Source organism: Chelonia mydas, chromosome 2, assembly GCF_015237465.2.
Source record: "Chelonia mydas isolate rCheMyd1 chromosome 2, rCheMyd1.pri.v2, whole genome shotgun sequence".
In the NCBI taxonomy this organism is placed as follows: domain Eukaryota; kingdom Metazoa; phylum Chordata; order Testudines; family Cheloniidae; genus Chelonia; species Chelonia mydas.
This window is the reverse complement of record NC_057850.1, coordinates 29481396-29504738: the sequence shown is the minus strand read 5'-3', so window position 1 is coordinate 29504738 and position 23343 is coordinate 29481396. Positions and strand designations below refer to the sequence as shown.

General features: G+C 36.6%; 1 protein-coding gene across 2 annotated transcripts in view; it reads right to left on the bottom strand.

The window, feature by feature from the left end:
- Nucleotides 1-23343, bottom strand: part of CSMD3 (CUB and Sushi multiple domains 3) — a 1174472-nt gene that overhangs the window by 161740 nt on the left and 989389 nt on the right. For both annotated transcript variants that reach the window (XM_037892097.2, XM_043539165.1), the window contains 6 exons: nucleotides 17572-17690; nucleotides 14038-14107; nucleotides 13459-13575; nucleotides 9435-9644; nucleotides 6998-7186; nucleotides 3016-3193 (listed from right to left, as the gene is read on the bottom strand). In XM_037892097.2, coding sequence (XP_037748025.1) covers nucleotides 3016-3193; nucleotides 6998-7186; nucleotides 9435-9644; nucleotides 13459-13575; nucleotides 14038-14107; nucleotides 17572-17690 — 883 coding nt within the window. The remainder of the gene's footprint in view (nucleotides 1-3015; nucleotides 3194-6997; nucleotides 7187-9434; nucleotides 9645-13458; nucleotides 13576-14037; nucleotides 14108-17571; nucleotides 17691-23343) is intronic.

Below are 23343 nucleotides of genomic sequence, written 5' to 3'. Positions count from 1 at the left end.
GATGGGAAATGATTAGGACCTCACATGAGAATGAACAGGAATAGTAATGGACAGGTATATGGGAGATTATTGTATATGCATGGCTATGATTACAATTTCCCCCAAATTTCCATTTACATTTATCCAAGATATATATCTTGGTGTAACAGAACTGGCAAACGAACAATGGATGGAGATATCATAGTAATGAATTAGTCCAGATAATCCCGTTAACTGTTCTACAGAATCCATAATTTAAGTATCTCACGCTGCAGAGCATTTTAATTGAAATACACGTAAGCAAGCTTTAGACCAATCAATCACCATAGAAGTGTCTAAGGCATACAATGGTGCCTGTGCCCACATGATTATTTATGTTTCCTCCTACGGCACTCTGTGGCAAGTGTCTTTGAGTATCTGTCTCACTGAGCGCACTCTAGGTTCAGTTCTGTTTTAACTAAGAGGCTCAGCTATAGTTGACCTGTTGACCCAAATCCTATGTTGTGTGCAGTGTTTTTGGAGCTGTGTCAGTCCCAGGATATTAGAGAGACAAGGTGGGTAAGGTAATATCTTTTTTTAGACCAACTTTTTTGGTGAGACAGTCAAGCTTTCGAGCTACACAGAGCTCTTCAACAGGTATGGAAAAGGTACTTGAGTGGTCCCTATGTACTAACTACATATGCTAAACTATTTGTTCAATCTTGTCTTTAGCTGTGACATTCTTAGTATCTTTCCCAGACTCAAAGAAGAGTTCCGTATAGCTCAAAACTTGTTTCTCTCAATAACTAAAGCTAGACCAATAAAAGATATTACCTCACCCAACTTGTGTGTCCAACACCTATATTTTACTTACAACTATATCAAGAATATAGTCTCTTTTTTATATGCTCTAGAACTGATGATTCCACAAAGCAACCATGTAAAATGCTAAGAAATTGGTTCTCTAAATCTTTTCCTGATATGAAATTGGAACAGTTCATATGTGCATAGTTGAACTTGCCAGTTATTACACTTTTATTAAACAGAGTTACCTCTTTGATCTTTATCAGCACTGTGCACTCAATAGCCTTTTCTTGATCAGGAGATTGCTCGCATAAATTTAGGAGAATATTTTTATTCTCATGACATGGGATGTACACCAACATCCTTCACAATGACAGCATCAGTGCCTGTTTCAAATATCTACAAGACAATGGACAATACTCTGAGATCCACCCCAAATACACTGCCAATCTCATCTATTTCATCATCAGCCATACTCATTTTACATTCAACAACAAACCTTGGGAAAAGCCATGGGTAAACAGATGGCTCCTCAATATGCCACCATCTTCATGAGCCACCTTGAGGAAGAATTTCTGGGTAAATGCATAACAAAAACAATGATATACCAGAGATACATCAATGATATTTTCATCCTCTGGACGGACAACCTAAACTCTCTTTTAGATTTCCACCACAACTTCAGCAATAATTATCCTTCCATTAAATTTTCTCTAGAACACTCCCACACCAGCATCAGTTTCCCGGACATCACAATCAGCTTCAGCAATAGAACCCTGCAGACAACTATACACAAGAAACCCACGGATCACCACACATATCTTCACAGATCCAGTAATCACCCCAAACACAATAAGAAATCTGTTATCTATAGCCAGGCACTCTGATATCACAGAATATGCTTTGAGGAGAAAGTCCAGGATATACACCTTAATTCACCAAACAAGCCAACTCCAACAAAGAAGCAGACTGCATCTCGGAATGGGCCACCCAAGTCCTCTGAAAGAACCTGCTTCAACAAAGAAATGAACCCCCCTCTGACTGCACACCTCTAGTTGTCACCTACCACCCCACACTGGAACCCACATGGACAACCATTAAACAATTTCAACCCACACTTGTAACCCATACTGAAAGGAATCTTTCCTGAATCCCCTATTTTGGTATTCAAAGAATCCCTCAACCTTGCCAGCTCATAGTCAGAAGCAAGCTCCCCACAGACCAGGACATACCAACAATATGCAGCACCAGTCCCTGCCATAATAGATGCAAAACCTGCAGACATATCTCCACTGCTATGATGATCAACATTCCCAACCACACACCATTAAATGCTCCAGTCACAGCTATTTGGAAAAAAAAAATGGGACAATCACTATGCTCTCAAATGAATTCATACAAACAAAACCATCATTTCATTTGTGGGTGAACACTTTTCAAAAAGCAATCGCTCTATATCCGATCTACCACTCCTCTTTCTCAAAGGAAATCTGCACAACAATGTCCATAGATGAGCCTGAGAGGTTAAATTCAGAACTTTGCTAGACAGTAAAAATCATGGACTGAATAGAGAAACTGGATTGGTGGCTTATTACAACAATCTATAACCCACTAACTTGCCCATCCCTAGCTTTTTTCTTCTTCTTTCTCCCCTGTGACTGGAGAGATGTTAACTGGTCACTTCACCTTGAATGGTTCCTGGACACACATGTTAACTTCTTATGCTTAACAATCTGTTCCATCTTTTATTTACCTGTGACACTCTGAGTACATTTCCCAGGTCTTATGAAGAACTCTGTTTAAGTTTGAAAGCTTGTCTCTCACATCAGCAGAAGTTGGTCCAATAAAAGATATTACCTCATTCACCTTGTGCTCTAATGGGTGAAGTCAATATTCAGTGAGAGTCCTCTTTACATGTACTGCTTTATAACTTGACTAAACTCTCCAAACAAGTAAAATATCAAACTACTGATCCTATACACTGATGCCAGTAGAAGTTTTGACATTGACTTCAATGGGAACAGGACTGCCTTCATTCATCAAGTTTATTTTATCCCTATTTAGGTACTTCATGAAAGAAAATATAATATGCCCATTTTATCATTGGTCTAGTCTTTCAAATCCATCATTGTCAGTAAATAGAATCAGACATTAAGCAGAAATCTATGACACATAACCAAAATGTTACTTTTAATTTCTGACTTGTTAGACTCTCACATATAGTAGAATAAATCAGTAATTGTGCCTACTTACCATACAGTTATGAAATCATATATTGGCTCTGTTTGAAGAACAGTAAAATTGATGTAGATTCCATTACCAGGTGGTACTCGGACAAGCCAAAAGCAGTCCTGAAAGTTTGGGTACTCATCAGGATATCCAGGAGAATATATGGTGCCATTCATTGCAGTTATATTTCCTCCACAGAGAGCTTAAAAACAAACACACACAAAAAACAACAACAAACACGTGTATTTTCACCGCAGGAGCACTCAATAACTTTTGCATTCTTTCTAGATGGTGTGAAATCCTTATTTGTGAATACATTGAACATGTGCATAGTTGAACTGTGTTATGGAAAACTAAAGTAGGTCAGCTGTATATGTGAAACGAAAAAGCTATTGAGCTTTTACAAACAGCAAGAGGCCCAATCCTGAAGTCCTTACTCAGTTGAATCTCCCAGAAAAAAAATAAATAAAAAGAACATGGTAGTTCTGACTAAGAGAAGGCTTGAAGACTGGCTCCCAAATCCATTTTTAGATAATAGGCTAAATTCTACCTGACCACGTGTGGATGCACAAGATGAGGAAAACAGTGCAATGACTTTCTTCTTTGTGGCCCTGTGTAGAGGCCAGGGACAGTTACACTGGGAGTGCAGGAATTGCTCCTGCATAGTGTCCTTGGGGTGTAGCTACACAAAATGCATTGGGGGTGATGATGGATAGATGGAATTGGCTTAGTGTGAGTGTGGAGGAAGAGAAAGTATGCAATGCAGAACAAGAAGGAAAGCAATTTTGCATTTCCCAAGAGTGGTTCTGGCTAAGTAAGCAAGAATTCTTCCTACAGTTTCCTGAAGAAGTGTGCCCTCTCAACCCTCCATACAGTGCACTTATGGCTCTAAAGTTTTTAGTTATATATATGCATTACATAATAATGTCAGACTGCTGAACTCATGATTTTCCCCTCATACTTTTCCTCTCTAATTTTTCCTATTTCTCTATAGACAACATTGAGGGATTAGGGCATAGAATCCAAAGAAGTAACAAGTAACAATCAGGCCAAATCCTGGGAAACAGAGAAAAGCCCACATAAATATGCTTTATTCAAAGTAAATTTCCTGAAGAATACTAGGGCCGAGGCAAAGAATCAGTAGCCCCAAAACATGCTTAAGGGCCTTCAAACTCGATGTGACCAGCTGTGACAGGTTATGGAGGAGTGTAACACGATTGTCTTAAGGTGATAGCTATGTGTATGAGTTTAATTGCTATGCCCTGTATATGCCCACATCATCCTTAGTGGTGCAGTATGGAGACTTTCAGCATTCTACTTGGCATGCAGGGCTATACGGAGATCTATGTCTATGTTCTCCACAGCCAAGCAAGCCACACATTGCATTTCTGCTGCATTTATATTTAATATGTCCACAGAGACAAGCAAATGATTTGGGACAATTTCTTAACTATGCTAGGGTGAAGACCAACAACTGGAATTTATTAGGGCTTTATCAGAATCAAATATCTTAGAAAATCAGAATCTCAAAGAAATGACAGTGAATTATTTTTTCTCCTCTTTTGGCATGGAAGCAAAAATTATTAAAAAAATCTGTATATTGAGATCTGATTCAGGTCGTTTGACTCAAGGAGGCAGGCATTATTTGATAAGTCATATTGTTAGGATATAGATATTCAGGCCTGTCTGTAAAGGCCTATACTCTAAGAATTTAGGTGTATTCTTATCACTTGGCCAGTTATAGAGGTATAAAAGAAAGAATCAAAATCACTGTCTCCCGGTGTAAGGTCCTTCTCTTACTGTGACAGTCTGAGGCCCTGTGCTTAAGCTAAGGCCTTTGGCTAAGCAGCAGAGGAAGCCATAAGCTGGGAAGCGACCGGTCACATCCTCACATTCCAACCTAGTCACACTGAAATAAGGTGCTATTGGGCTGTTAGGAATACAATCCTGTCCTGATAATGCCTGTCGCCTCCAGAGAAAGGGAAGTGCCAAAAGATGTAAAAGGAAACTTAGTTTGATAGCATCCTGTCTGGCAAGAACTCACTTATCAATAGCTGGGATGTGAAATCCTCACTTCTGTATTGTTTTGTCATTATAGTCCCACTTTGCTATTGTTTGTCTGTATAATCTCTGTGTGGTTCTGTGATTGTTTCTGTCTGCTGTATAATTAATTTCGCTGGGTGTAAACTAATTAAGGTGGTGGGATATAATTGGTTAAATAATCATGTTACAATATGTTAGGATTGGTTAGTTAAATTTCTGTAAAATGATTGGTTAAGGTATAGCTAAGCAGAACTCAAGTTTTACTATATAGTCTGCAGTCAATCAGGAAGTGGGTGGGTGTGTGGGTGGGAAATGGGAACAGGGAATGGGGGTGGGGAAATTGGAATCATGTTTACCTAAAGGGGGAAATGGGAACAGGGACACAGGTAAGCCTCTGTGGTGTCAGAGCTAGGAAGGGGGACACTAAGGAAGGAAACTGGAATCATGCTTGCTGGAAGTTCACCCCAGTAAACATCGAATTGTTTGCACCTTTGGACTTCGGGTATCGTTGCTGTCTGTTAATGCGAGAAGGACCAGGGAAGTAAGTGGGTGAAGAAATAAGCCCCCTAACACATACATTTATAGTATGTTAAAACAAATATATTACATTAAATATTGTTAAAAAAATTTAAAAAGTATTCTCCTCTCCAGTTAAGCATACAAGAAAAACAAAACAAAAAATACCAACTTGATTTTCATGCTTTGGAGAACTTTAATCTGAAATAACAACAAATGCAGGTAGAAGATACCTAATTATCTTTAAAAAAGCAATCACGACATAGCAAAATATTAACACATTTACTTAATAAAGATATTACTTCAGATGCTTGCACAAAAAATGAACAGATACAATTTCTCTGCAAGTTGAGCCATCTTGCCATTCCCTCGTTATCTAGTACATTAGATCATAACCACTGCCAATTAGGTTGACCACCCATCTGCGTCCCTTCCTAACGATTACAGGAAATGCCAGACTCTGCCTGTAAAGAAGATCACTAAACAGCTACATCCACTCGGCAAACAGCTAGCTCACATGGGACCAAAACAGACAAACACCAGGACTTCAACAACACAATCTGTGGTCAATAAGCTTTTTTTTCCTCATTATCTTATTGCCAACTAGTCACCCAACCTGATCTGCATCACAGAAACCTAGCTGACACAGTCGGTCTGGTGTCCTTTTACCTGGTCTCCTCAGGAAACTTTTTTCACCACAGAAATAGATGCAGAAATACCTTCTGTAAGCAGCATAGCCATTCTATTTCCTTCTGGGCTCAAATGCAGGAAAAGCTCCATCAAATCAAAATCCTTTGCAGCTGCTCACTTCATACGTGAGCCCACAAGTAAAGCTAACATGGATATCCTCCTAGCTCTACATCCTCAAATTCCAAACAATTTAAGTGGCACGGCAAAATAAACTTGCAAACAGAGTTAACCAGAGGAGGAAAATTCTGTTTTGCAACAACTTTTAAGGTTTCTAAATTTATTTATTTTTCTGTTGCAGAAAGATAACAAAACCATGTGTGTGTCTGACTCAGGTTCAAATCCCTGATTAGCCTTATTCAGAGCAGAGTTTTTCATTCCAAATCAAGCAGAGCAGGGACTTAACCCTAGGTTTTACAAATCCCATCCCAGTAATCTAGCCACCTCGTTATGGACTTTTTCCAAGAAAATTTTGTGTAAACTGATAAATCTCCATGAAATGTTTTGGTTTTGACAAAACAGCCCAATTCCAACCAGCTCTTCTCTCAGACTGCTTTCTGTCTAAAAAAACCACAGGACTCTACCAACTGAGCTGAAAGAGAAATCTTAAGGAGCTGTCTGTGGCAGTAGTAATAAGTAAAGTAAGGCTTTTCAGTACAGCCTGAGACAGACAACAAATTATTAAACAGTAAGAGAGGTCTGATTTGATGAAGTAAAGGGAAGGGGAATATGGGATGGCATATCTTTACACAATACATACCTTCACACCTGGGGAGAGGATGGTTCCAATTACGACTGACTCCATGTAGACAAGTCAGTGCTGAATTTCCAATTAAGGTGTACCCAGGAAAACACTCAAATGAAATTGTTTGTCCTACAGTAAAGTCATTTCCAATCACAAAACCATTACGGAATGGCCGGGGGTCAGGACAGCTTTGCAACTGATAAGCTGAAATAAATAATAATATTTTTTAAAAATAGTTCTAAAATGTAATATCAGTTCCGATCTGTATTTTAATGCTTTAGTATTAGAAGCTTTACATTTTGAGTGACAAAAGGAAACTCCTTGCTCTTCTCTCATATTTCATCAAAGGAAGAAGAATATAAAGCCTTGCAGTCATTTAGTCACTTTATGACACAGTAATAATCAAAGACCATCTGATCTGCATGGGGGAGAATTGTGGCGCTATACCCGGCCAGGGCGGTAGGAAGTAACCATGCAACACCATCAGGAGCTCATTCATTCACACAGGAAGCAGTCACTGCTACATGCCTTGAGGTGTTCACTGACCTCTCCCTTTTGCTGGTATGTGCAAAAAAGCAACAGTATACCATGGCTTTACATATTTTGGAGTGTATTGCCCCTACCTATGCACTAATGGGAGATATTCTTGCACTTTGGAAAGCACAAGAACTGCAGTTTTGTCCAGCTCCTGTTCAGAAGGAGAAGAGAGTGACAGAATATGCTCCTTATGCCCTCTTCCCATGAACCTATGCAAAGTCAGGCCACTCCTGGTTCTGTCGATGATTACTAACTGCAGCCCAATGCATTACATATGCTGAAAGAGAACAGCTGACATTAAGGCTACTTATCTTCATCTCTACGCTGTTTTTTCCTAGCAGATCTAAAAGTATAAAAGGTCCCAACACTGTGTTTCGACATCACAGATTTACTGGTGAAAGTGTAAAGAGTATAAACCTATTTCACAATTTCAGATGGCCTTTTTCAAGAAGTCATGAAATACCCAGACTTCCTCTGCGTTGTATCGTGGAATTGTTGAGGACAGAGGTGTTCCACCGAATCTGGACAATTTGGAGACCCCAATTTGGAGACCATTGATTGGACCCCTATATACATAGGTTAGTATCAATATCTCTCTAAAATGTTGAAAGCATTAAGAACAATTTTTCAGGACCCTTCATCACACATGCAGTGTCTCTTCCAAAATATATTTAATAGATGTAGCTCTGATTAATTAATAAATAATAATAATCTACACTTATATAGCATTGTATCACACTTTTGTGGTGCATAGATCTCAAAGGGCTCCTTGGCAAACAGCATATTATTTTGTTCATATGGCACTAAATCTAGATTCCCAAAGAAGCCAACTAGAATTTGCCTAAACATGGAGTTAGGAACATGTTAGAAGAGACTTCAAGATTTGGGTTTTGGAGCGTGATTCTGGTCATTCTAACATTTTCTAAGAAGCTTTACTGCAGGGTGGTTTCTATAATAACATGGGGTATTCAGTTTAGTCTGGATCTTTTCCAACTCAGACGGTGGCTAGATGATGCATCTCATATAAGCCATACCATGAAAATGGTTTTTGTTTTAAAATATGTCAGCCTTTTCTTTGAACAAGAGTGCTGATCCAATTCCTTCAGAATGTGGCTGTGTCACCAACAACTTTGTTTTTATCAGTCTTCAAAAGCTCTACAGGGCTGGCCTGCTTAGCACTTGTGCAGGAATTTTCCAAAGAAATCACAGGCTGCTGCAGAAAGTGGATCTGGTGATTCACTGCATGGCATTGTTCCCTCTTCGTCTATATCAAACCAATGTCCCAGAATGACATTCTTTTCTCACTCCCCTCAACCCTCATTCGATGGGGGGATGACTGGGTCCCAGCAATGGGTTGGCTGAGGACCAAGATGGGTAAAGGGGGAAGGCTGTCAGCAGTCTCCCCCGCCCCCCATAGATGTAAATGATTATAGAATTACCTGCATCCCGCACTTTTACCCGCCATATACCCCCTGACATTTAGGAATAAAGTTATGGCCTAATTAAACAACATCCAGTGTCTCCTGTCATTCTTCTGGCATAGCCAGACAATGGTATTAAGGCCCACTGTACTGTTAAATTTCCTACACCTTATTTCCAAAGGAGTAGGAATATGATCTACAATGTACTGTCCACTTCCAACACAGGCAATTATTTGTCTTTATACATTCCCACTGCACTTTAAATGGATATAGTGCTCATCTTCATTTTTCCCCCAAATGATTATTTGCTCTAAATTGTTAAGTAGCCTCTGCATCCCACCACAGTGCCACATTTATTAAATTGTGCATAACACTTTGTTTTTGAAACATGCACAAATCTTTTCCAGAATAAGCCTTCATATTTATTTTCTAACAATGAAAAAATAGCCTTTAACAACCAGCTTGTTCACACATAAATGTATTAAATCACTCACCTTGGTATATAATATGAAAGCCTTGTTTGTTCTGTGAGTAGTCACTGTGAAAATATAAGCTGGTTTCATGAGTTGTACTAAACAGAGAAGCTGGTAACTGAGGACCACTAAGTCTCCCAATAACAGTACTAGTTTCTGTAGATCCACTTCTTACTTCTAAGTAATCATGTATTGTCTCAGTTGAGAAATTTACGAATTGCAAATGCACACCTGAAAAACAATATGGGCAAACAAAAGCATTTGGTATCCAATGAATAAAGATCAGTTATGCAAATTATATACAGATGAACATTAGAAATTCACGTATTAGTGGTATTAAACAATTACAATTATACTGCAGGATGTCATGTTGGTTACTCAGTACAAAACAGTTTTTCCTCTTCGTACAGTAATTACTAAACCTAATGCCCCAGCAAGAGAAAGAATACTGATGTTGAAAGTGCTGTCTGTCCAAAGACATACCAACCAAAGCCTGAACCTTTGAGGTAATTAAAGATCCCATGGCATGTTTTGCAAAACTAAGGGTTTTATTCCTAATATCTTTTCCAAATTCCACTTTTGGTAATTACAGTCTAATAACCTCAATTGTACCTTTCATTTCAGTTGTGTTCCATCCAAGAAAAATATGCATTTCAATGGTAGATAAAGTGATCTCTAAATAATATACTTCAGCGTGCTTTGATTTTTTTAAAGGGGGCACTATGTACAAATCAATAAATACCATATACATAATTTATTTCAGTCTTTCAAAAGAGGGTGCACTCTAACATTATGGAATACATTTTTCTGCACTTGACACTAGGAATTAGAAATGCAGTTCTTATCCTTAATTCCCCACACACTGTGCTGAAGGATGCTCTTATAAATAATGAGACATTTCTGCATCTTTGATTCAATGAGGAACAACAAAAGAATTTACGAGATGAGTTGCAGATTATCTGTCCCCTCCAGATGATTTGTTACAATTATTAGGGGACAGCAGAAAGAGGAACTGCTCAACCAAAATACAGGATACTGGATCCATTAAACATTTTCCCTTTTTATGTTGTTTTGAATAAGGTAAAATAAAACAGCATTTTTGTTTTGTCTGAAGTTATTTAATGCCACTGTACAATGATAATGCAGTGCTTTCATTACAAAGATGATTGAGTCCCTTTGGTGGCAAAGACAATCATCATGATTTCATATAATGTTCAATTAAGACATATAATGTCAATATAATTATTGAATAATCATTAATAATTTTGTAACTATCTAAATCTTAACATTTAAATAGTGTTTGTCACTGCAACCATTAGAGATTTCTTTCCGGATACAATGCAAGCTTTGTGAATAGTTTTCTGAGATATGTAACATTTATATTCTATAGGAACAAGTTTAGTACATGATTTAATTACAATTACTTCTGCCTCTGTACCTATGCTCTGTTTGCTTTGGAGAAAATCTCATAACAACATACAGATTTCTTCCATTATAAATTTGTTCTCTCCTTCTTTGATTCTGCCATCCTTCCAAGTTTAGGTTAACAAGACTAAAACTAAACCTGCTGTTTTTCCTCTCTAAAATAACATCCATTTCCCCTATTCTCTGTTTCTGTTGGCAAAACCACCTTCCATCCAGTCATTCAGGCTCATAAACTCTCTTTCTCTCACATCATGCAACCAGCTTGTGTCCCAATCTTGCCCCTTTCTTGTTCTGTAACATTTTTAGAGTCAGTAATTTATTTCAGTTCACAGACCTATAACTTCAAATGCCTCATAATCATGGATGGTTGCTTGATAAGTGCCATTTCCTCCCCTCTAGCCTCCTTGACTCTCACATTCCATGCTCACCCTTCCACTCCATGCAAATGGCAGCTCTGAAATCATCTTTGTTGCCTGTCACTCAAGTCACAATGGCCCTTCTCTCTTTTAATTACTCCACTGGTTCTCTCTTCCACTATATCAAGTTCAAACTTTTTGCCTTCTCCTTCCAGACCTTTTAAAAACCATTCCCATTTTCCCTACTTGTCCACTTTCATTGAAATTCTGTCATCCTTCCATTTTGACTCAATGTTGTGCTTGTTTGTCTCATTAATGTCTTCATATTTTTCTGCATTGGATATCCTCCATTAACTGATCCATAAGTTTATTAGTCTCTCCTGAATTAGGCATACAATGGCACAACAAACATTTTTTATATATATAATCAGGGGAAAATCTCAGAAAGAATAGCAAAAATATCAAATGAAAAATCCATTTAAATCAATTGCAAATTAGCCATGATTGGATATTCATATTTAATTAATAATTGAAAATAACTGTAAATTAAGTGCCCTTTGTTTTTAGTACTTTCTCACACAAACAGTGGTGAAGATAAAGATGATCTGAAAGTTAAAAAAGCCTGTAACCAAAAATTCCAACTCAGGAATGTACCCTTATTCGAAAAGTACTTAGGTGCTTAAGTCCTATTGAATGGCAGGAGCACTGTAGAAAAAAATTGTATGTGGACATTTAATTTAAAGACAGAATCATAATGCCTACGCATAATGCACAAGTGGCATCCTTAATTCTGGAATTTCCTAACTTTTGAGTGCTTGACTTTACAATCTTAATGATGTTCTTTTGTGTGTGTGTGTTTCTGTGTGAGTAATCTGTAAACATATTAATTAGAAATCATTTGTATAAACATACCAAGTATATTTTTAAAGGTGAACTGGCTCTTAACTTATTAATATGAAATCACAGCAAAAGGACAACAATAGACAATGCAGCTGACAGGCACTGTTTTCTGGTATTTTCTGGAAAAAATTGTTCTCAGATTATTTTATTTGGATACATCTATCATGTAGCAGAATATAATGTGTGCCCAGACCCCAAAGATGTGTTTTGTTCAGGAAGAATTATAATGAGTTTAATATTCTCGAATATATAGAACTGTGTGGGAAATAGTTTTCATGTCCCACAAAACATTTCAAGATTTCAAAACTTTTCCCATTTTCCCATTTAGGACAAAACTGAGCACTTATGGAATTTAAAAAAAAACAGAAATAAATTTTGGGACCAAGAAACCAAAATAGCCAGGTGGTGAGGGCAGACACCTTGAATGTAGGAGACCTTGGTTCAACTCCGTACTCTGCCTTGCTCATGCATCCCATGTGAATGTCCCGGCTATTCTGGAGTGGAATTTTTTCTCACCTTTTGTATAAATAAATATTCATTGGACAAGGAACTTGAAGCTGGGTCTTCAATCTCCCAAGTGAGTGTAAGAATGGATAGGCCATCAGGGCAGTCTCTCTCTGGCCCAATGACACTTCATGGGTAAATGTATTTGGTGTTTAACAATAAGTTCTAAAGACATATTTATTTTCCATAGAACGCTATTAGCTTCATCCCTATTGAATTCCATGGGACATTTTGATAAAGTCTATTACACCATAAAGTCTGTTGCCAAGATCTTCTATTTAAATGATAACTGAACAGAGGTTGTGCTTTTACTAGTGCTTGGATGTGGAGAAAAATTCCTGCCCTGCTACTTATCAGTCTGACAGGGAAGGGAGGAGAATTCCCTTCTCTGACCAGAAGTGTATAATTTACCAGATAATTAATTGGAATCCATCTAACCCCAATTTTTTCAGATCCACTCTTAGAAGTTAAAGGTGCTGGCCACCAACATAGATGGCATATGTGTCACAGTGAGTGGGTTTTGCAACACTGAAGATAAGTGCAGAAATAACATACATACTATAAACATAAAATGACTATAAGGATGGGGTAAACTTTAAAAATAGTAAACTAGTTTTATATTTAATAGTGGATACAAGCAAGTAACAGTAGTTGTGTGAATTTTACCATTGTTTTCTTTATGCACAAGCCCTTTATAACCTGATTCTCAGTTGTATGACACCGCTAATCTTTAAAATGTATTTTAAATCCACTGGCAGAAATCTGTGGAACAATATAAATATATAAAATATTTAAAAAATTGTTAAGTATTTTAAAGCCATAAACACAAGACACAAGATAATTCTTGAAAGGATACATACCAAACCCAACAGGCAGTTTTATTGTCCATGTGCAATCTAAACTGCTGGGATAGTTTCCAGGAAACCCAGGGCTAAGAATCACTCCACTGAAGTCAGACATAGCACCACCACATTGTGCTGCAAAATGAGGGAGATACTTGTAGGCAGTAGTTACAATCAAGGCATACTATTGAGAATCTTTTCAATTTTAATCACACTTTCTTTCTTTCTTTCTTTCTTGCTTTCTCTTATAGTTTTCTATAGAACTCACCAGTGTAGTATCTAAAAGATACATTAGCTCTGCCTAAAGAGGTCCCTGGAAAACTTGATAAGTCTTCTGCTCTTCTCCCTTCCCTCGTAGAGGAGGTTCTGCTTGTGACATATTTCCTCCTTTCTTCCACATATTTGACTATTGTGGGAAAGCTTTGCCAAAGAGGACAGTTTTGCAGTACACTCTGATAGAGTACAGATTGATCTGATCTCCTTTGGATGTGTATTCTATAATCAAACACCCTTGATTGAGAATGCTTTATCTCCAGGTCTTGCATAATTTTCAGTCTGGCGAACTGAAGAAGCAAATTTTACATACAACGAACATACCTAAACATATTGGAATAGGGTAATTCCATCTTCTCACTGGTCCAGGCATACAGGTAATATGTGAATGTCCCTACAATGACAAGACAAGACATATATTAATGCATTTTCCAAATTCAGTACACTACTTCTTTATAGTCATAACAATAACATGCAGTGATACTCATTGACAACATCAATATAAATAAAAAGGAAGAGCTTATAAAATGTTTAACTCTATTTTTACTTTTGTAGTTTGTACTTTACCGGACCATGTAATCCTTACTTGTGTGACTACCCACCCCTTTAACAAAATGGTTCCATGGTTTGTAATTTTATTGCTGGTACTAAGAATATAAGCTTGAATTCTGTGTTACTAGCCATAACATTTTGATGAGCTGAATCATACTGTAAAGTTTAAAAAATCAAGATCTAAACCCAACTAAAGCAATTCAGTATTGTTTAATTATTAGTATATTCCAATACTAATGCTTTAGCAGATTTGGCAAAGATATTTACATTTAGGTCAAGAAAAATGTATTCTAAAGGATTAAGCCACTCTTGACAGAAAAACAAGTCGGTTTAAGTGTCCAGAAATTAAAACATTAGAGTTTCAGTACTGTTCTCTATAAGAAGCAGTGCTCTTTTACAACAAAATATGTGCCATAAATGTTCCAAAATGGCTCCTTTGGTATATCAAGACAATCCAAATCAAGATGGTTCCAAGACACACCCAGAGACAGCCACTATGTGGCTCAGCATCTCTCATGTAATCATGAATGTCTGGGATGGGGTATCAAACAGAAAGTTAAAAGAACTATAATGCATCTGGCCCCTGTTGGAAAATTATAGAGTGTATATTTCAAGATGTTCTTGTTAGAACTATTTGTGCAACCTTGATTTGAAATGAGCTGCTTTTATTCTTAAAGCTGTATTGCAGTTCAAAGCCTACAGTATCTGTAGGAACTGAGTATTTGTAAAGCCCACAATCAGTAATTTAAGGCAATTTATTAATTAGTCTGCAGCCCACTTATCTTCTCTCCTAGCAGAGAAAAAAAGCATTTCCGTCTTACTGCATGCTATCAGCTCAGGGTTGACACAAAACCGAAGTGACAATATCAAACTGTATGTGATGGCAAAAGAGTCCAATGGGATTTTGTGTGTGTGTGTTTGCACGGTCTATGCTGTTAATTATTACATTTGTTTTTTTTTCACATATTCAGTGTGACTCATCTGTTCACACTCCAGTATTTTTGTATGAAATAAAACAAAGGTGAAAATACACAGAAATAATTGTTGGGTTGCTCCTTAATGGCAGCCTCCTACAATCATCCTCATGATGCCTTCCTTTTCTAGGCAACATGAGGAATAAACTGAGACCTCCAGAAAGTCACAGTCAAAGCTGCAAGAAAAGCATTAGGAGCGGCAGAGGCCCCTTCAGCTAATCTTGAAAGGTAGGGAAGTCACAGCACTAAGATGGTCCCATGGCTTAGGGGGGAGTATGAGGAAGGATGAGGACAGAAGTCCCAAATCCAAATAGCAGTTTGCAGAACTGAGTGAGGATGAGTAAGGAATATAAAGGCAAGGAGGGAAAACAAACATTCCTGTTGCAAAAGTTCTGCCATCCTGAGCGTACATACTTTCCATTGTTGTCACTCATGCTACTTCCTGTTGCTAAGCAGAGGGAGCAAGGAACTCCACAGCAACCATTTACATAACCAAAGCCAGAGAGTAAACCATGTATGTCTACATGAGCTGTGAATCACATCGCCCAGCTCCAAGTGTAATTGTAGCCAAAGAGTTATATCCATCCTCTGTCCCCAGCCCAAGGGAGACTCCTTGCACGGTAGGTGCTGGAAGTGTTCTTTTAAGCTTAACACCCTTGTGAAGAAGAATTCTTGACTCCTTTTCCTGAACAGAGATCCCCAATAAAGTGTTTGGATTCAGCACTGGTGCTTGGGACTAGGTTTGGCTTGAAGTGAAGAATAAATAAAATGTGACATGACAGGGTGAAAAAGCTTTGCTGCCATTTGTATGATCAAGAGACACACTATTATTAATAATGATCTCTCAGTTTACAATATCCATTGCATTATTTTACAGTAGGATCTACAAAATTTCAGGTTCTTTTGATAATCTATCCATCACCATAGCATGTGGGTCCTAACAGAATTGTGTGAAGCAGGTGTTGGAATGATTTGTGTTTGACACCCTTCCCTCTAATGCACAGAATCTGGGTCTGATGACAGAATTTTTTGTGTGCATTTTATGCGGTAGCGGAGCACAGAAGGCTAGACGGATGTTATTGAGGAAAGGAAAGGCAAAGAAATGAGTCTTTACTTTTGCTCATAAGGTGTCAAGAACTAGTTAATAACTTATGTGTTATTACATCACAGCAAGAAAGCTTTTCGCTTCATGATGCATGTCATTAGCTAAGAAAGTTAACAATACATTTTCTATAAGTAATTTACATTCTGTTGTGTTCTCTCTCTTTTATGCTCTGAAAGAGTTAAATAAAATGAAGACACAATGGGTGAGGTAAAATGTTTTTTTGGACCAACTTCTGATGGTGACAGAGACCAGCTTTGTAGCTTACACTAACAGAAATTAGTCCATTAAAAGATATTATCTCACCCTCCTTGTCTCTCTAATATCCTGGGAGCATAATGTCTACACCACTAAATAAAACAAAGACTATTAACTATAGAGTCTGATGAAAAAATAATATGTTTTTAGAGGAAAATAATCTATCAGTTGGATCCTTAGTCCTTCAAAGAGTGACACAAATCCACACAATACTAGGTTTTGCATTTGGTTCTCTGGTTTAGCTGAAAGAAGTCTGAAAAAAAATCCAAACCTCTGACGTGGGCAGACAGTTTCCTATTGGATGCACATCTGAGGAGACTCAAATACATAAGATATTCCTTACAAGACTAATTGTAATTCATGCTCACTAAATTGCTTCCAGACCGATCTTATTTAGTACCATGGAATAGCTTGTTTTGAAAAAAAAAAAAAAAAAAACCACCCATTTTTGAAACTTTCCTTTGGGTTAAAATAGTAGAAAAAGTAACAAACAGGAAACATCATAAAGAAAACCATATGTATAATCTGGTTTCCTGGAAAAAAATGATCTCCCAGTGGCAGAATTACCTTCCCATTGTTTGTTTACTGTTTTTTCTCCTCTTCAAATTCTTTTCATTTTCCTCTTACTCATCATGATCTAATGCTATTATTCATCAATTTATTTATTTAACTTAGATGATCAGATTATCAGGGCTGAGACCAAGACATATGACATCTGTTAAGACTTATGCACACCAAGGGCATCAATAGTAAATAATAACAACAGGAAGAGAAAGTAGAGATCAACACTTTTTGGAGGACAGTTGGATAGTGGTAGATCTTATAGTTGACACAAAGAGACTTATCAGCCCTGCAAAGCCATCATCTATTCTATTATGATGACATTTTCAGTGTGGAGTTGATATAGAAGAACCTGGACATAAAAAAATATTGAAGTGAAAGACAGATTTTGAAACTGTAAAATTGACCTACCTGAAGGGAATATCCCTGATCACAGTGGAAAGAGACCACATCTCCAACCATGTATCTATCTCCAATTTTAATTCCATTGCTAGGGGTCTGTGGTTCAGGGCAAGAGTCCAAACCTATAGCTGTGAAAAGTTGAAAAGTTTAGCAATTAGAATGTAAACTTCATCTGTTTTCAATTATAAAATGCTCTGCAAATTGGCTGATGCTGCGTATCGGCAAGTGTGAGGTGGCTCTCAGGTGCCTCCAGGAGCCCACTTTTAAAATTCTGCCAACCTGTATGTATACAAATTTCAGCAATGACTTATTCTTGTGGCTCATACAAAATACTTTTGAAAACAAAAATCTCTGTCTTTTGGAGTGAAGCAGATTGCACAAAATGTGAGGTGTTAAAAAACCCCACAGTGAGGAGGACATTTCTATACAGGTTCTTGCCCCATTCCTCTAGTTCAGTGTTCGGTAATTTTTATTCAACCATGCAAACTTTCATGACAAGTCATATTTAAGCAAACCTTAACTAAACAGAAGCCATCATCTCATGTTAAACATTTTCCCCATTATATCCAAATACTTCAGAAAATAATACAGCACCACTGTAGTGAATACTCTCATGCTACAATAGGATATAGCAGAAATAGATGGGTGTTTTAAGATGGGTACTGAGAATGATTGCAACAACTTCTCTATGAGAGGCTGATAAGACTTGGACTATTTAAAGAAGAGACAAATAAAAGGAGATACACTGAACACCAGTATAGATATTTCCAATATAGATGTAAATTAGGGTTGCCAGGTGTCCTGTTTTCAACTGGAACACCCAGTCAAAAAGGGACCCTCCACAGCCCGGTGAAAATGAGCGAGTGAGTGAGGGTGGGGGATAGCGAGCAACACAGGGAGGGGGGATGGAGTGTGCGGGGTGGGGCCTCGGAGAAGGGACGGGGCAAGGGTGTTCGGTTTTGTGCGATTAGAAAGTAGGCACAAAGTTGGCATGTAATAGAAAGTATGTTTGGCAAGAACTGATATATCTTTATACTGTCATGAGGGAAAAAGAAATGGCCTCCACAGACCTTCTTCATAGCATCAATCCAGCAAAGTAGTTAAGCATGTTCTTAAAATTAAGCATGAATAATTCTACTGACTACTAACAGGCTTAAAGTTAGGAATACAATCAAGTGCTTTGCTACATCAGGGACTATAGACATATGCTCCTGGTATGCATGCTAAGGGGGGAATTTTGTGGGATTTCCTTGTCAAAATATTGGCATCATTGGCATTTGTATGTCTGAAAACATATTAAAGTGACTGATTGCTTCATCTGGAAGTGTTTCATCTGGAATTTTCAGAGAAAATTTAGTTTACCCTTTAAAAAAAGTACATTTATATAGTATATGAAAATTAAAAGCTGATAAAGTTCTTAGTGGTATACAAAATATGTCATATAAATTAGGTCCTTTATGAGACATATTCTGCATATCACTAAGAAGTGTCATCAGCTTAATATTATAACAGCATCAGTCAGTTTTATTGATAACACCAAAATAGAAACACAAAAATCCAACTTAAATGCCTGCTATTTAGGAACCAAGATGATGATTTTTTAACAAATAATTGACACACTAATTCTTATCCTAAAAAAGTAAGCTGTAGTATATCACTTTTTAAATGCACTTATATTGCTAGAAAAAGATTACTAGATTAATACCACTGGAGCCTGAAGACTGGTTATCCATGCAACGGGTAAAATATAAGACAACAGCAATGCAAGCTTCTCACTACACAAACATACCTCAAACCTAACTTGGATAAACCACTTCAAATGCCTATTCAAGACATTGTTCTCTTTACTGAGACTACCAACCATGATGTCTGTTTTGTGTTGTGGACATCTGATCATCAGGAACTGGACATAATTAACATAGGCCCTCAAACACATCACTGAGGGTAACCACTTCTGGTCACTGTTAACTTAGGCAATACATTACTTGAGGATAAATGACCTCTTATGGTGCCTGAAGAGTTTACATTCATTACTTGGTTGGTGAAATCTAAGAATGTGTGATATCAGTACTAGACTTAAAAAAAAAAGACATATATAGTAATGAAACTTAAGAAATGGCTTTTTATTTCACGACTTTATTTACTGTTCTGATATAATAATACATCATAACTGCAAAAATAATCCTTCTCATTATCTGGGTTTGAGTTTTTGTTACTAAATTATAGAAAGTATAGAATTATAGAAATTAGTTCACCGGGTCCACTACTGATTATTCCATGAGACAAGAAGACCTCCACTATTAGGTCACCTGCCCTAACATCCTCCAGTACAACCCTTTACTATTATTTTGTCAGTCCAATTTTAATTCCGGGGCACAGGAAATCTTTTCATGTCACACAATGCTCCCCAGTCAAATAAGGTACGATAACACCTAAACTTATGATAACACTTACGGATATACCACCTCCCTAGAATCCTGGAAAAATGATCCAACCTGTTTTCTTCTGATATATATCCCACTACCCCATGAAGACTACAGTGCATCAATGAGGTTTGGTCAAATACTTATTCTATTATTTTAAAAAGCTTCAATAAGCTATATTAACACACCCCGCCATCTCGCTCTCTTTTACACACTCTCTCTCACACACACACACACAAATACTGTTAAACAACCTGTGAATTAAACTGTCAGTCCATTGAAGAACATTTATAAGAATTACTGATAAAAAAACATTTACATATCTGTACGAATTGATTCCTGGTTCCAAACTATTTAAATACATCACTAGTAGAACTGCAACTGTTAGAAACACTGATGTTATATTTATGAATGGATAAAAGAAAATATTAATAATTATTTATTATTTGTTATTATTATTACTACTACATCTGGTCAAATATAGGCATTTTTCACAAAACTCAAATATTTCTTCCTACCCGACGTGTAGCCGCAAAGTTCCTTCTGGGATACAAATCTCTTGAAATAATTTTTATACTGGTTTAGTAATCATAAAAAAGAACTTCCATGTTTAAAAATTGAACATTTTGTTTAAATATTAAACGTGACAACTTTCCTTTTGATTGTTAAGCCAGTATTAAAGTAAGCTGAAAACTTGTTTGCAGTCTCTTACAAAAGGTTCCTATGAAGCCAGGGTCACAAATGTTCCCTTGAAAAATAATACAGAGTAGGTTCAGAAATGCCAGTTAAAAATAAAAAGAGTACTTTCCAACACATTTCATGCAGTGAAAACTCCATTAACTTTCAGATTGCTGAGCTGAGGAAATTGGATGGAGGCAGTTTTTAACCTTTATTTTATTGGTATATCTGCACCGTTAACATGTCTCCTTTTTTTTTCTTCTGAACATTCAGCAGTAATAAAATGTCCACAGTTAACAGATAGCCTAAAACATGGAGGCAGCCAGGCTGCTTTGCCTTCTCTCACTTAATAAAAAGACAGTTTGTAAATAAACAGTTTAACTTACGCCCCACTTCTGTTCCTTACACAGACCCCCTAACTAAGAGTGAATCATATGATGAGGGAACTCAGAGGAATTGATTATGCTATATTAATTACTTGAACTATTAAAAGTTTCCACTTGTTCAAATCATGCACAGAATTTATTTAAGTGCACCCTTACTAAATAAAAAGACAATATATCCCATGCTACACAAACCTGGAAAGCAAACAAAAAGCTCTAACAACTAAAACTCTGGTAAAAACCTCTCATTATACAGCATAGGCAAATTATTCCTCCCTCCAAAACAACAAAAGGACAACAGCCTCAATACAGAGGGGAAATTTCTTTGAAAAATAAACCAAATGACATGTTGGATTAAAACAATTGTGTGTTGAATAATTCCATGAATGCCTTAACCGGCTGATAAACACACACATCTTGGCTTAATTTCATTGTATGACTTTTTAAGGCATCATAATTTCACAAACAGATGGGTTAGATCTCTTGTGTACATAGTAATATTTATGTAACATGACTCAAAATTACATATAAAATTCCATAGAGAAAACTTTGTTAAAATAATGTCAAGGTGGTATGCTGAAATATTCGAATGTGAGAAAATGCAAAAGTTAAAGTTACATGTGTAACCTTAACCCCTTCTCAAATCATATAATTTAATATCAAACATTTTTAACATTTCAGATACAAATGTATAGCATCTTTTAATATTGTGTACTCCTCTGTATAGACTATAAATATTCCATAGAAGTCATTTACATGAAAGGTACACAGTATACATATGCAATATAGGGTGAAATCCTGGCACCACTGACTTTAAAGGGAACAGGATTTGAAATATAGAAACTAAGAAAAACAGTGGAAATTGCCAGATAAAGATCAAAAATTCACAGCTAAGTTATCTTTGTAATTCATTTCTCTCTAGAATTGCAACCACCTATGTCTATGCTGCTGGTTACAATGAAATTGTACAGTATATGGCCGCTGACTTAATTATTAAAATGAATATCTTCAAGAGAAAATAAGTTATCATAGAAAACATCTAATTAAAAGATATACTGGAGCATATGAGGTGGACAGACCTTCCATATTGATGCAAAATTATATGAATACAATTATTTTGTGTTTGTTTGTTTTGGTCATTAAACTTTTGTGTGCCTTTGTATTTATCATGCAATATAGTTGTAGCCATGTTGGTCCCAGGATATTAGAGAGAAAAGGTGCGTGAGAATCTTTTTTAATGGACCAACTCAGAAAAGCTGCATTTTAAATTTTACCTTGCTTTAACTTCATACTATTTTCTTTTGTGCTATGATCAAACAATATATGTGATATTAAATTTGTACTTTGTACAACATAAGTAATTGAACTTTAATTTCTATAACAAATAAATGGTAACTCTAGGGACCTTGAGACAAACTCCGAGAGCTCTGAAGAAGAGTTATGTATAAGCTCAATAGCTTGTCTCTCACACCAACAGAACCTGGTCCAATAAAATATATTACCTCACCCACCTTATCTCTCATAATACCTTTATTAATTTTAAAATAACATTACTTGGTACCTAGCAATTCAAATTACCCCTTTCTACCCCATAATGGTAGCAATGAATAGAGTTGAAGTGTGCATCTATATCAGATGCAAACACCACAAGGATAGCCTGTCTCAAAGTATTCTGGCAATTTTGCGTCCAGACAGAATCTGGAAGAGCAGAGCCAACTCTGGAGGAATGGTTCAAAACAATATGGGAGGTAGTTGTTATGGAAAAATTAACATACCAATTTTGTAGTCAGCAAAATATGCAGAGCACAACTAGATACTTAGATATTTGGTTATCATTAATTCAGCACTCAGATAAAGTACATTTACTTGCAAAAAATAACAGCATACCTGTCCAACTTTTTTTTAATATGAACATTTGATACATGTGCCTGGTTTTTTAAATATGTGAATCAAATATTTCACTTAATTTAATAAAATCATCAGAAACAGCACATCCTGGCTAGTGTAAATATGTTCACTCTGTAATATGGAAATACCCTGTTAAGTAGAGAGATTTGATTATTATATTTCTGTATGTTTCTCTGAACAAAAGCTGACTGTTGTAACAATTTTCGTTTTGTCTCTGATATTTATATGGAAAGGTTTTGTAAACCTGTTCAAATACCCTAAATAAACAGCTTTATTTTTAAAAAATGAGATATTATATAAAACAAAAGTTAACCCAATGTTTTGGAACCTCAAAGGAAGTGTGAGTTAGGTTTATCCAAGTTTTGGACAAAATATTTAGAGGATTCTGA